At 39.3% G+C, this 15,442-nt stretch overlaps 1 protein-coding gene across 2 annotated transcripts in view; it reads right to left on the bottom strand.

The window, feature by feature from the left end:
• Nucleotides 1–15,442, bottom strand: part of Arl13b (ARF like GTPase 13B) — a 59,813-nt gene that overhangs the window by 38,943 nt on the left and 5,428 nt on the right. For both annotated transcript variants that reach the window (XM_087899775.1, XM_048422587.3), the window contains exons 2-3: nt 7,043–7,113; nt 2,087–2,336 (exon numbers count right to left, since the gene is read on the bottom strand). In XM_087899775.1, the coding sequence (XP_087755901.1) occupies nt 2,087–2,336; nt 7,043–7,113 (321 nt within the window). The remainder of the gene's footprint in view (nt 1–2,086; nt 2,337–7,042; nt 7,114–15,442) is intronic.

Below are 15,442 nucleotides of genomic sequence, written 5' to 3'. Positions count from 1 at the left end.
CATATATACAGAAGAGAAAATATCAAGAAAAATAAATAACTACTTGGTTAAAAAGATATGAACTACTCTATTGATAACAGTGATTAATACTTTAATTTTACTTCAGAAACCAGACAGTCGCTGCTTAAATATTTTCAAAGACTACTTTAGCCTGTAGGACTCAACAAAGGTCACCTTTTGTATATACTTCTATTAAAATTTTACCTCTGATTAAATAAAAGTGAGACTCGAGTCTATAGATGAAGTAACTTCATTAATATAACACTTGAAAGTTTAAAAACATAAGCTTTATCAAACAATAATCCAATAAAGTTTCAACTTTCATAATCAAAGTTTCAAATAGACTTATTTAAAAATCTTCATCTATATGGCCAGGTGGTGGTGGCATACGCTTTTAATCCCAGCACTCAGGAGGCAGAGGCATGCGGATTTCTGTGAGTTTCAGGCCAGCCTGGTCTACAAGAGCTAGTTCCAGGACAGGCTTCAAAGCTACCGAGAAATGTGGTCTCAAAAAAACAAAACAAACAAACAAACAAAAACTTCCTCTGCTATATGAAGAACAGGGACAAAACTCCTCTGACATTTTTCCAAATCTAACCACAGTGGGTTGATTATTTTCATTCCTTAATAATGAATTACAAGAAGGAGGGCAAAGCGACAAAAAGGCAAGGGCAAAAGGTCAGTAACTTCCAGTTGAGAAGTAATGTCAACAATTGAGAAGCAAACTGCTTAACTTTGATCTGTCTCACGTTACAGCGCCATCTGGTATTTACTGTGCACAAAGTCTATGAATACAAGAATTGCAGATCAAAGGTCCAGAAAATATATTCAACAAAATTATAGAAGAAAACTTTCCCATCCTAAAGAACGATATTCCTATGAAGGTTCAAGAAGCATACAGAACACCGAATAGACTGGATCAGAAAAAAACATCCCCTCGTCATATAATAATCAAAACACAAAGCATCCAGATTAAAGAAAGGATATTAAGAGCTGCAAAGGAAAAAGGTCAAGTAACTTATAAAGGTAAACCTATCAGACTTATACCAGACTTCTCTATGGAAACCATGAAAGCCAGAAGGTCCTGGATAGAGGTACTGCAGAAACTAAGAGACCATGGATGCAAGCCCAGACTACTATACCCAGCCAAGCTATTGTTCACTATCAACGGAGAAAACAAATGTCCCTTTTCAATGTCTTCTACAAACGTTCCAGCTTAAGGACAAAATGCTATAAGCATGACTGGGACAATAAAGCTAGTCATACTCATACGTGCAACAGGGAAATATGAAATCTCAGTGAGAAATTAAAGTGGCATTGCAGAAGGAACCATTCAAGCAACTTTCAGAAAGGACACTACCGAGAAAAGAAGAGCAGTCGGGAGGTAGCTCAGTTAGCTGGGAGCGTGCCTGCTTAGCCTGCACAGGTTGTGGGTTTATCTGATCAAGGCAGTTCACACCTGGAATCGCAGCACTTGGAAGGTGAAGGCGATGGATCTGAAATTTAAGGTCATCCTTGGCTACATAACAACCTCAAGGACAGCCTGCGCTATCTGAGGTCCTGTCTTATAGAAAACAAAACCCAAAAGGAAGCAAATGAAAAAGGACAATGACAAAATATCAGCTATGAAGAGAGGAATCTAGCTGTGATGGCACAACTTACAATGCTGAGGCAGGAGGATCAAGAGTTCGAGTTCAACCAAGGCTACACAGCAAAATCTTGTTTGGAAAAAGGGTTGAGTTTGCAGCTCAGTGGCCACGAATGCTCAGAGCATTTCCTTAGCATGCCAAGGTGATCTACCTGGTGGTGGGGAAATGAAACATACCCTACAACCTTGTTTAAGATGCAAAATCTAATATAAAGCTGGCTATCAAATAAAATAAGAGTTCATATTTGATTTTTTCAAGAAATCCAATTAATAAGTTTGCTCATAACACAGGTGAAATTCTTTAATCACTATCAAAAGCAATATAACATTACAACTGACAGGTAATTGCACACATTTATTATACTAATAGATGACCACCTTGGTTATTCAATATTCTATAAGAGACAAACATCTCTTGGCTAATGCTCCATTACTTACACCAGTATAGGCTTTCCTGATATCCTAGGATGCCTCAGCACTTCTGACATTGTCTCTTTTGTCTCTTCCATTCTCTCTTCATCACTGGAATCCACAACAAATATTACCCCATAGGACTCAGCGTAGTAATTCTTCCAAATTCCCCGAATTCTTTTTCCACCTCCCAAGTCAAAGATGGTAACTTCAAACTTTCCTTGTCTAAGGTCAATTTTAGAAAATCCAACAGTGGGAGCTACGTCTTCAGGATGCTCTGTTTCAAATGATACAAAAAGAGGAATCTTTAGACTTTAATAACATTAGTTTATCTCTACAACATAAATTATATAACAAGTATCATGCATTTGTCATTACAAAATGGAAAAATCACTTGCTGATGCCATACACACGACTTTGAAACACACGTGTGTAAGAGAGGGATTAATAATGTAAATGTCAAAAAAATAATGTAAATGTTCAACTATTATTTTCACTATACACAGATAGGAATTTGTTTTTGGTTTGTTCATTTGTATTTTTGTTGTTGTTGTTGTGGTTGTTATTCAAGACAAGGTTTTTCTGTGTATCACTGGCTGTTCTGGAATTTACTCTATTGACAAGGCTGGCCTTGAACTCAGAGATCTGGCTGCCTCCTAAGTGCTGAGATTTCACGCATTCATGTACCACCACCACCTGGTTGTTTCTTTGTTTAACCTAATTACTATAATCTTAACAATTAACATGAAATAGGTACTTAATAATTGTATGTTGAATGAGTGAATGAGATATTGTGTTAAGATTATTTATTCTCCAGTCAATTTTAACCTCTCAACACCATGTCAGTCACTCAGGGGCTCTATTACAAATTCTATGGAAAAATAAGGAAAGTCAGGAATACAAGAAAAAAAAAAGATAAAGAACCAAAAATGGAGGAAGCTGAAAATAATAAAGCAATTCTTTTCCAATCAGATAAATCTACAATTGGAAAGAAGAGATTTTTAAGGGCATATTGCAAAGAGAGCTCAAATTCAGACCTTCTACTGGAACATTTTTCTCATATTTTCTAATAAATTTATAATTGGTGTTTGCGGTGAGAGGAGGAATTTTATTGAAGACACTAAGCATAGGGGGCACATGACCATACCTGCGAAAGGGAGCAGTGACCATGAGGTTTAGAAAGACCCCTGAGAGACATAGAAGAATCTCTTCAGGAGATAGGACTAGACTAAGGCTAGGGAGCAAGGGGACCCTAAGAGTGAGAAATCAAACAAGAGCAAGGGACTAAACATTGGCAATGGATAGAATTCTCAACAGGTTTTCTCTGGTTTGGTTTAGCTTGGTCTGCACCTGGTGATCTCCTGTTTCAGTTTCCCCATGTCTATATGACAAGGAAGCCCTACGATGCCTGGCAAATCTTCCGCGAATACGGGTGGAAGCCAGACTGCACAGGGTCCTGAAAACTGCTGAAGGTAATCGAAATATCAGTTACACAGTTCAGTGATTAAAGTAGTGCTCTACCGACTGAAAATGAGTGATTGGCCGTTTCTCAGAGAGCTAAGAAAATTAAAACAAAAGATAGAAGAGTGAGTTTATTAAATATTAATAGATTTTATAGATTCAGTGGCTAAGAGAAAACTTTAACATCATATGTGCCTCTTCCATCTCTCTTTATCACTAGAATATGCCATAAATCTTCCACAGGGTTTTGTTTAGAGGTCTATGGTTCAAGTGCAGAAAGATGCCATGAAAGACTTTTAATTTTTTATGTGATAGTAAATAGATTAAAACTCAGTTCCTCGGTTGTACCAGCTATATCTCCAGTTCTTTGGAACAAAATGTGGTTAGTGGCGCACCCTACTATATGGACTCTATAAAAACTATTGCCATCATTCAGAAATTTCTATTAAATGACCCTGGTTGTCATTTAATAAAAACTGTGAGGAGTGTTCTAGGATTAATTGCAGCCGAGAAACAGGCCTGCAAAGAGCCACACTCCCTCTCAGGAAGTATCCAAGAGCAGCTTCCGCATTGCCTGGCACACTTCGCAGAGCCATTACAAGTCACGTTTCTGCTGGTAATTTCTCCATTACTAAAAAGGCAAAAGGGAAGGCTAGACCTACTAAAAGGAGCGTGCCTTTTCAGAAACAGGATCACACAGGAGCTTAAATGAGGAGCTAAATGCTGGGGAGGTAGCTCCATTAGTAGAGTGAGTGCCTGCCTGGCAGCTTGCGTTAGATCCAAGCACTAAATAAATAAGGCAGTGTGGTGTTTGACTATAAACTCAGCATTTGGGAGGTGTAGGCAGGAGAATTAGCACTCTGACTAAGAAAAATATTAATGATGAGGTCAATCACAGTCAGAAAAGACTGTTGTCTTTGAGTGTGAACTGAAAGACGCTGCCAGGAAATGAGCAATGGAAACACTCACTGTGCTGGAGCACGGACAGGAGAACAAACTCCAGCAAACGCTAACTTGGTGAAAGAACAGTACTAGGGACCAGGGCGTAAACACAAATAGGTTATGGCTGTCATCCCCAAAGAACATTGAGAAATACGAAAATCTCAGGGCTGGAGAGATGGCTCAGTGGTTACAAGTACCCATTGCTCTTTCAGGAGCAGGGTTTGATTTTCAGCATGCACATGGCAGCTCCCAGCTGTCTCTCACTTCTGTTCTAGGAGATCCAATTCTTTCTTCTGGCCTCTGTGGGCACCAGACATATAGCAAACATTTAGGGAAACAAAGCACCCATACAAATAATAAAACAACTGTTAAAAAATATAGAGGTTAAATATTAATGGGAATGATGCAAAATGTGAATGTTTTGTGAAAAGACAGAGGCGATCCTAAGATGAACGAAAGGACTGAGATGGTCAAGAGAAGGTTAGAAAACTAAGGAGAGCAAGAATAAAGTCTCAGAAGTCATACAATTAGAGATGGGAAGGCACTAATCTAAGCAAGAGAACAATGCGAGCAGAGATAAAGTGGTCTTAACAGTCCTAGTAAATCAGTTAGCATCTGTGTAATCAGATACTGGTGACCTTTTACAGGTAAATTCATTGACACAGAGATATGTGGTCCTCAGTCTTAAGACTTACAGTAAAGTGTATGTTAAGAGAAAATAAATCTAAGACAAAATATAAATAGATAATAAATAAGCATTTATTAGGTATTTCTTACATTATTATTAGTTATCACACACTTACTATTATTAATCAGATTCCTAATCTACAGAGCTCTTGATCTATTGTTGAATACGTGTGTGTGTGCGCATCTGTGTGTGTATGTATATATATACACACATTTTACATATCAATGATTATAATATAGTGAAGATATGCCAATACCAAACAAAGCCAAGGATAATCCACAGAAAAAAACTAACCTTTTATCCAAAATAGTATAATTTCCTATTAGGAAACAGTATTGGGTAAAAAATCCCTAGGACTATTTCTTTAGCTTGGGTACATGAATGTTTACAAAAGACATTGATTCCCGACCACAGAAGCAGTGACCAGCCATGAGAGGAGGGTCTAGATTAAATGGTGGTCTATTAAATATTTAACAACTAATTTGGAAGTAGAGGGAGAAGGTTATCATGTAGTGTGCCCACTTTCATAGCGTAACTACTCCCACGGTGACTGATTACAGACTAATTCTAGTTACTAGTTAGATACTCAGAAAGAAATCTGGGAAGAAACAGACAGCCTTGGCTCTTGCTAGAAAGTCTGACTCAATATATTGAAGCAGCGCTGGGGCCCAGAACACCACTACTTCTTGTCAGTGGCACATGACCTAAAGTGAGGCATCAGTTTCTGCCTCATGGTCCTAAAGGAGAAAGCATGGCCCCTGTTTCTCCCCTACAGCTTCTCCTTGCAGCTCAAATGCATGCTGCAGAGAGCTAGATTGGGCTACGTAGAAGACAGAGAACAGTAGGGATGGCAAAGTGAACAGGAAAAGAGGGCTGAATCCCTACCATCAGGGAGTGACATCCTAGTCCTAGACAGTTTTGCACGGCCAGAGGGAAATAAACTCCAATCTTGTTGAAGCACTGTGACTTCAGATCCCTGTTAGACCCATGCACAATAACACAATCATTCTGATCGTCAGGGAGATGAACAGCCCAGTGAAAAAAGCAACATTCATGACAGAGAAGATAGTACTAGAAGAAGCTATTGCGACATGACAGATATTGGGCTCTGGATTTAAACAACAGCAATACAGTTAAAGAAAAGGTACATGTATCGCAAAACAAACAAACAAAAAATTAGCAAAAGGGGGTTGATCAGAGAATAAAACCAGAACCAAAAATAAGTAAAAAAAAAAAATAGAGTCAGGGAATGGACATTTTAAGAAGGCTTGGCCTGGTGGTGGCGGAACATGCGTTTAATTCCAACACTTGGAAGGAATGTTACATGGAGAACCCTGACATGAATAAACAAGAAAAGAAGAGGAGATAGAAGAGGAGGAGAAGGCTGTCTGCTATTTCAAGAAGCATGGCTTAAACCACTGGGACAGCAAAATGAGTAACACTGCCCTTAGGCAATTAATAGCCCAGAGTAGACAGAAAAACAGACAGTGCAGCTAAGTACAAGTCGAGTGGGCCCCAAAAGAGAACGTAACTGAGTTTATTAGCACTCCTCAGGATGGTCACAATTGGGAAAGTTTATGGGAGAGGCGACTACACGGCATTATTTGTGTAATCCCAGCAACTGAGAGGCTAAGGCAGGGAACTGCTAGCTTGGGTTACTTCCTGTCTCCCATTGATCAATGATGTCAATATGTCCAGGAGACTACACCTATTCAAATCTGAAATATGGCAGTAGGGGGACATCAGGAAGTCAGAGCCTATTCATAGCATAAGTAAATTAACAACACAAACTAGCATAATATCTCTGTCCAATTACCATGTAATAAAGGAATTCATATAAACAAACAGCTTGGAAAAATTAAGAGTTGAGAAGGCAAATATCTTCTACTCACCTCCTTGGATTCCCTTTGCTGTGGCCGTTTTACCAGCGTTATCAAGGCCCACCATCACAAGGGTCACCTTTCTTAAAACAACAAAATTTAAAATCACTCAGCATGCAGGGGAAGATACAAACAAACTCATCCATTCATGCAACATTTAAGTAGCCTATACTTTATACCAGACAATCTTGTAGATGCTAGGAACTACACTGATGAATAAAACACTGATTCAAAAGCAGAATTTATGAAGACACCATGATATTACCATCCTATTGTCCTCTAAGCAAAACTTATAAAATACAAATGTAAGCGATAAGGAAAAAATAAGGGAAATATTGAAAAGGGAGGTGGACAGATGATGCCTAGCCCCAAGCTATTGATCCTTATGGATCCGGCCATCTAGTTAGTTGAACTAGGAATTACAATTGGTTTATCTGTCTTACAGAGCACATACAGAATTGTTTCTCGGTGTTTGGTAGGCTCATCTTTGCATTTAGATATGCAGCACCATGCCAAATAAAAATATCAGCTACAACATAACATGATTACTAACTGAAGTAGTAACATATTTAGAAAAAAGCTTTCTATTGTTATAAAGCATAAAATATTTGCTACTGCATAGAGTAAAACTAATAACAAAAGACTAGTTGAGCTTTACAGGTGAAGAAATACAAGCCTATGAAGCTAAATCATTTGTCAAAAATCAGTTACCAAGTCAAAACCAGCATCTAATACTAACTTCAAGGAACTTCATAAACCTGGTGATGGTATATACTGGTCCTGCTATTCTGGTGCTTCAGTTCCCTAGTAGAGCTCATCCCTGGACCGGGTGATCTCTGCACAATGTAAAGGTGGAAGAGCCCATCATCATTGTGGACCTAGGAGTGAAAGTGTTTGGGGAACACAGGGAGAACTACAGCACAGCATGGCTGCCATGCTAAGACTACAGGGTGTAACCTAAAAGAGGCACATCAGAGGACAGAGCTCTGGAGGGCAAAGGAGCGGAGACCAAACCTTATTAAGCATTGCTAAATGCTAGAAAACACAAATGTTTTAACTCTTTATCTATGCATATAGAATATATATCACATATACACGCTTCAGACAACCTGCACTGACTTTAGAAGGCATTCCAGGCTAGACAGGCTTCTATGTACTTTAGCTGACCCTGAAGTTATTCTTTCTAAAACATGAGGGTGAAGGTGGCACCTCCTCAGTAACTCTGGAAGAAGTCACTGGTTGGTGCAATGTGGGACTTGTGACAGTTCCTTCTACAAGGTCTGTGAAAGGCTGGGCTGTGATTGGTGTAAACATAACCCTTCATTTGTATCCACAGCCATGCCACCTTCTGCTCCTGGCTATCTAATCAGACTATTTGGCTCACTCGCAGTCTGATGTGAGGGCCCAATCAAAAGTTTCTGTCAAATGGTATTTTCTCTGATCAAAAAGTACAGCAAGCTAAGCTTAGAACAAGTAGAGAAAGCAGCAGGGATGCCAGCCAGCAGCACCCCTCTGCAGCAGTGGCAGCAGCAACAGTACCAAGAGCAGTAGAGGCAGACAACCTGCAGAGACAGAGAGGACGTAAAGACAGCGATCGGGGCTGTGGGCCTTAGTTTTTAGAGGACTTCCAGGAATCTGGCAAGGCCTAAGAATTGAAGACAGCAGTTCTCAAAAGCTGTAACACCAACCACTGTAAAGGCCACAGGTCTCAACACTAAGAGCCATAGTAGGGCCACTGGGTAGGAGGTGTTAGTCCTGGGATACAGGTTTCCGGAGCTCTAACCAGCAGGCGCTGACAGCTACTACTGCCATCTGCTGCTCAGAGCTAAGAATTACACTAGCTGCCGAGGCAACACTGCTCAGGTCAATACTCCTCAATTCCAGTATGTAGGCCTGTTAGGATCTGGTCTGCAGAGTCTCAAATCCTAATCCCCTAGTTCACAGGATTTAGAACTATAAGCCTTTGAATCTAGAAACCCAGCGCACATGCATTTGGTACTCAGCGGCTTGGGTCAACCAACTTGCAGCCACCTGCTTAGGCTCCAAGGAGGCCAAGAGGAGCCCAGGCATTGCTAGTATTAGTAATACATGTATATATATTCATTTCCCACTAGCAAGGATCCTAAAGAATGTTTAAAAACAGAATTAAGATGGCAGTCAAAGCTGGTCTTTAAATTCTAGGCACGGCTTTCTTGAATCGGCACTTTTATTTTTCTCCCCTCTCTCAAATTCCAAATGTATTCAGAAAAAAAAAAAAAGGAAAGAAGGAAAGGACAGAGGTGAAGGTGAAGGTGTCAAGACATTCCAGGAACAGGTCACAGGCTGTTTATGCCTAGCAAAGAAACGAGAAGATTGGAAGATAATTTCGGTAATGTGAGATGGTTATTATAAATGGGGAACTGCAGCAGGGGGTCAGAGCCTGCTCTAGAAGCCATAGACTGTCTTACAAATGAGGACCACGGACACAGCGGCTTCTAAGAACTGGAGTTCTTGATAGACCCCTTGACAGGATCCACACCCCTCTCTCACGGTTCAGGGTTTGAACACAGTCTCTAGCTGGTGGAATTATTTAGGGAGGCTCTGGAAACTTGGGGAAGTGGGGCCTTACTGAAGGAAGCAAGTTTCTGGGGTTTTTGAGGTTACACTATCCCTGGCCACTTCTTGAAAGAGGGTGTGTGTTTTTCAGTGTGAATATGTATGTGTGTTTAAGATTTCTTTCACTTCTCTATCTGTCTGTCTGTCTGTCTGTCTGTCTGTCTGTCTATCTATGTATTTATTTTTCATCAGTCTTTTCACCTGAATGCATGTATATATATCATGTGCCCTTAAAGGCCAGAAGAGGTTATAGAATCCCTGCAAGTGGAGCTACAGATAGTTTTGAGCTGCCACATGGGTGTGGGACTAGAACCCCAGTCTCCTCTATAAGTGCAGCAAGTACACTTAACCGCTTAGTCATGTCACCAGAAATCTGTTTTTCTTTTCTTTTCTTTTCTTTTCTTTTCTTTTCTTTTCTTTTCTTTTCTTTTCTCTTCTTCCTGCTGGGTATTTTTAAAAAATCTTTCCTTCACCACAAACTCTTAGCCATTTCTGTTCGTATGGTTGGGACCAGGAAATGGTGTATAAAATAAATAATGTCACCCTTAAAGTCGTTTTTGTAAGATGTTTGGTGACAGCTATGAAAAAGTCACACTAGCTTCACTACTATAACTGTTTTCAATCTATGCAACCAAGATAACCCACCACAGGCAGGTCGAGATGTTCATCTCACAGGCAAGTCTGTGTCAGGCAGACAATTAAGCTAATCATCATATGTATGAACAGTACTCATTAGGGGTGGGGATGCTGGGACTCGAACTCAGGGCCTTACTTATGCGAGGCAAGAACTATTACTGAATCATATTCACCTATATTCACAGTGATGCATAAGGTCTCTTTGCTCAGTCTGGCTGGTTGGCTAGCTCTCTCTCTCTCTCTCTCTCCTTCTCTCTTGTTGAGCATTTAATTTCATTACTCATATTTTAAGTTATAAAGGGTCAAATGAGTAAACTGGCAGGGACATAAAAATCTGTGATTTCAGTTACATTACTTGGAATATGTTAAGAGCAAAATTAGTATTAGCCTTCGGAGTATTACAAAAAAAGTAGATGAACACGTAAGCTGCTATAAGTGCCACAGTATGCTCATATTTACATTTTAGTCATTGTCACTAGAGGAGCATTTTTGAGTAGAAATCATATCTGGTCAAAGTGTTTTGTACCCTTAACACCTTATGTTTTTATTGAGTGTTTGTCTGAACAAGTGACAAAATGATTGAGCTTACTGACTGTGCCAGCTTTTCTAGACTCTGTAGACTCTGTTTGCCACCTTTTCCTGTTGGAAGGGCTGTGATTTGATCAGTAATCATATGTTGTCATGTAGCACCACAGCCAAACTGTCCCCGGTGACAATTTACCATATTTTTAAAAGCTACAGTAACATGTACCTTTTATTGTGAAAAGGTTATGCATCTCTATTATTTTAAAAGGTTGTATAGACTTTGCGTTTTACACAGATGTTAACTCTTTAATCTACTTTGTTCTGAAATTATAAATTATTAAACATTAAACATTGCAGTTCTTTCCGGCTGTGATTTTTAGTCATACTAACACTTTATTTATTCACCATGCCTTTAATTACCTCAAATATTTAGTCATGGAAGTCTTTTTCCAAGAACATGGTATAACATTAAAAATTATAAGCATGCTTTTGAATAAAAATAGAAAATCATAGAGGATTATTTTGCATCAGTCTCAGTACTAACATTTTCCAAATGAGATGCAGGATGTGTGTTTGTGTGTGTGTGTGTGTGTGTGTGTGTGTGTGTGTACACTTTGGGACTCTGTGCTACTATATAAGATCTAGGAACATTTACACTACTAATAAGCAACATTAAGAAGGCTCAAGGCACGCAGAAAAATAAATTCTGCATTCAAGTTCTCATTCTGCAATTTCTAAACTGTATGACACTAGACACATTACTGGTCATAATTTCATCAGTAAAATATAATGCTGACAATACCCATGTGGGGAGGGGCAAGAAGAAAATTAAGTTAGACAATGTGAACAGTGTGCGCCTGACCGAGGCACACAGGAGATGCTCAATCTGAAGCCATTCTTATGACAACCCAAAGTGCAAGCAAGGGAACCCACAGCTGGGCTCAGATTCCGAGAGAGGCTTAAATAGTTCCCTGGACACATGTTGACAAGGTGCTTGCTCTCATGACTAAAGTCCGAACCCTAAAGATCTTGACAAGGTATTATCTAAGTAATAGTTTAATCCATCACAACACTTGAAAGAGCCCAGGAAATGCACAAGACACAGGCCAGGGGACAAGGAAGATGAGAACACTGTCAACCTGGAAATGGGGGCTAAAAAAGATGTCATTTATGTGAACAGGTTCTGGAGAACAGAGGAACAGTATCAAGTGCTGTGAAATTTCATAAAATAAAAGTGTCTTTCTCAGTGGGTCACCTAGAGCAGTAATGCACATCTGTAATCTCAGCATTAAAAGAGACGGAGGCAGGAGGATTCTACTGTGGCCAGTCTAAGGTACTTGTGAGAACTTTGTCTCAATAAAAGAAAGAAAAGGCTGTCTTGGTGCTCACCATCTCAAATAAAGTGCCTTACAACTGATAGTCCCCACTCTCCCAGCCCTGCAATAACCAAGACTTTGATGTAAATAGCATGTCTTCATAGTTCAAAGACATGACTATCATTTATCTCCACACTATGCCTTGAGCAAGGGAGGTGCAAGATATTCAAGGCTTCAGTACTAATAAATTAGCCGCAGTGGTTTCCAGGGGAAGTTTAAACAGTAACAGACACTACTGAGTTTGGAATAACTTGAACCACTTTTATCCTAATATCTACCCACTTTCATAAAAGCAAACAATCAGGCATCCAGGGACAAAGGCTCCTTTTCACAAATATAGCCAGGAATCATTTTTCCAGCCCTTTGCCCAGGACAGTCACAACTTAGTTCCTGTAGCTACAGCAAAGGTGACATGTGGATAAAGCCCAACTCTGTGGTTGGAAGGCAGAGGAAGGTGGATCTCTTAGTTTGAGGCCAGCCAAATAGCAAGTTTCAGGCCACTGAAAGCTAGATAATGAGACTGTCTCAACCCACACCCTGCTCCCTAGAAGGCAAAAACACACTGTTCATTTAAAAAGAAAAAAAAAAAATCTAAGCATTTTTTGCTAAAAAAAAAAAAAAACAAAAAAAAAAAAACACAGAATTAAGTTCAAGCTTCCTTGCCATCCCCAGCAGACAATGACCAAGATGCCTTCTGCACCACGTGGTCACCTCAAAGAACAAATCAGTCTCCTCGGCTGGAATTTGTCCTCATCTCTGTGGAGCAGCAGTGCCAATGGTGGCGGACCATCAACTTACAGCTTCCTTCCTGGTTTCCCTCGTATCGAGGAGACACCAAGTGAAGTTAATACAAATGACGTTAAGTTAAGGAAACACTATTAAATTTAATTCACATAAATCCTTTCATCAATTTGGGAATGTAAGTCAAATTGTTTATCTCATGTCCAATTGGCTGAAAATTTCTGAAAAAAGTATACATGCTCATAGATTAAGGGTAATAAAGAACAAAAATATTTTAAAATTAATGTATTCTCTTAAGAATTACAAAATGAATTGATTGAGATATCAAAGTTCTGATTATATATTTGTTCAGTTATTTGCCTCAAGGTGAAGATTTCTGTAGTCTAGGTGCTAATATCTGATGCTACTCAGTCAGTGTAGTGGCTAATATACTCCCAAACTGAGTACATGGAGACATTTTATTTCAGGGTTCTTTATTTTTTTATTTTTTTTGGTTTTGTGAGACAAGGTTTCTCTGTATGTAAAGCAGGGTGGCCTTGAACTTAGAGCTTTGTCTGCCTCTGCCTCCTGAGTGCTAGGATTAAAGGCGCACACCACCATGACAAGTTCAGGGTTCTCTATTATCTAACACATACACACACACACACACACACACACACGGAGGGGCTGGAGAGATAGCTCATTACTTAAGAGCACACAGTATTCTTCTAGAGGACCCAGGTTTGATTCCCAACACCCACAAGTGGCTTGTAACCACCTATTATAACTTGAGCTCAAAGGGTATTGTTGTCTCTGGCCTCAGAAACTAGCACTCACATGCACACATACATACACTGGGTTCCACACAGACTCACACATATATGCAAAATTAAAACTAATAAAAATGAGAAGAAAAACACACAGAAAAGCATTCAACTTAAAAACTAAAAACAAAAACTACCTACATTTCGCTAACTTTGGTTAGTGAACCTTATGGTAGGGAGCAATAGTTAATGTAGTCTTATACTGGTCAAAATGTTAAAAATAAGAGACAATTGCATTTCAGCCCTAAATAAGGCCTAAATATAGATATATGAAGACCCATAGAGCTCAGGGACACTGGAAGAGCGGCCGGAAAGATTGCAAGAGTGAGAAGATGAGGAAAATCACTGGGAAATGTCTTCTGGGCACGGCATGGGCACTGCTCTCATGAACTCACCTAAGTAGTGCTAACCCACGACATCAAGCCAGTCAATAATTCCAGCATGGATGGGGGAGGTGGGAGGCAGGGAGTGTTGGCAGGTCTCAAGAGGTTCAGTCCCTGGCTGAGGAGCCATCAGCAATTGACGGCTGCTGAGTGAAGTAGAGGCATTTTTCAGCCACTAGTAGGCTGTTCACACTCATGCAGATAGCACTGAAGTGACTTGGTAGGAGAAGAACAGAAAAAAAGGAGGAAACAGAGAAAAGTAGGAAAAAGAGGAAGAGGAAACAGGGAAGAGGAGGAAGAGGAGGAAGATGGAAGGGACACATGTGTGAGAATGGCTGGAACCAGTTGGAAGAGGATTTAGTTAAGATACATTGTATATGTGTGAAATTATAAAAGAATAAATAGATTTGTCAACTTAGAAAAATCATACTTAAACAAAATTTATTATATAAGTTATTTCTAATGTTAAAACATGCATATCAAAGATAAAATCGTTTACTCAAGAAACCAAAGGGCAAAGTTTGACACACAAAAACTACATTATGGAAACTATTTCAAACTTCATGAAGCAGGCTTTATATTTGAACAAAAATACATATATGTGTCTCTTGTACTTTTTTTAACTACAAAATCCCACTATTTTTATTATGCAAAATCAAGTAGGCAGATAAAATGAATGTCGGACATTCCAGTTTAGCATACAGTATACCAGATAATCCTTGCTAATCTGTATGTAAAGCTTAATTAGGAAATTAAGAACTCAGCAACTTCTATAAATGGTCTATATTTATTTATATTCAATTGCACAAAAAATGTGGTTGTAAGGATGTATCTCCTCCACGGAAAACAAACACAGCATAAATAACAAACCATGTCCTAATCAGCTTTACAGACACTCCACCAGTGTACACAAGCAATGAGATGCATTCTACAAGCTACCTGGAGCTCTTCTTTCTGGATGGGTTAGTCAGCAGTACACACTTGAAATAAAGCTTTGACAGACTGATAAGCTAAAATCGATATGGGAGAGAAATTATTTTCAAACGGCAATGACCTGTGGGAGAAGTGACGGGAGATGAACAGCATGCAGGACACTGAAGGAAGAAAAACTGTATCTTTGAGATTAACAGTTACGTGTGACCCTAAGGGGTAATACCTGAAAACCTTGAAATACTCCTATTTTCTGATTTAAAATAACAGCTGTTTGTTATTTAATATAACTTTTCTTTTCAAGATGCTTTTAGTTAGTCTTACTGTTCTGATTTTGAGTGGGCCTTTCTTGGCGTCAGAATCACAGAAAGCATAGGTTTGTCTTTAAACACCAATAAAATCACAAGCCTCTCTTGTTCTGAG

Source organism: Myodes glareolus, chromosome 2, assembly GCF_982192425.1.
Source record: "Myodes glareolus chromosome 2, mMyoGla1.1, whole genome shotgun sequence".
In the NCBI taxonomy this organism is placed as follows: domain Eukaryota; kingdom Metazoa; phylum Chordata; class Mammalia; order Rodentia; family Cricetidae; genus Myodes; species Myodes glareolus.
Note: the sequence above shows the minus strand (reverse complement) of the source record. Positions and strands in the feature narration are given on the sequence as shown.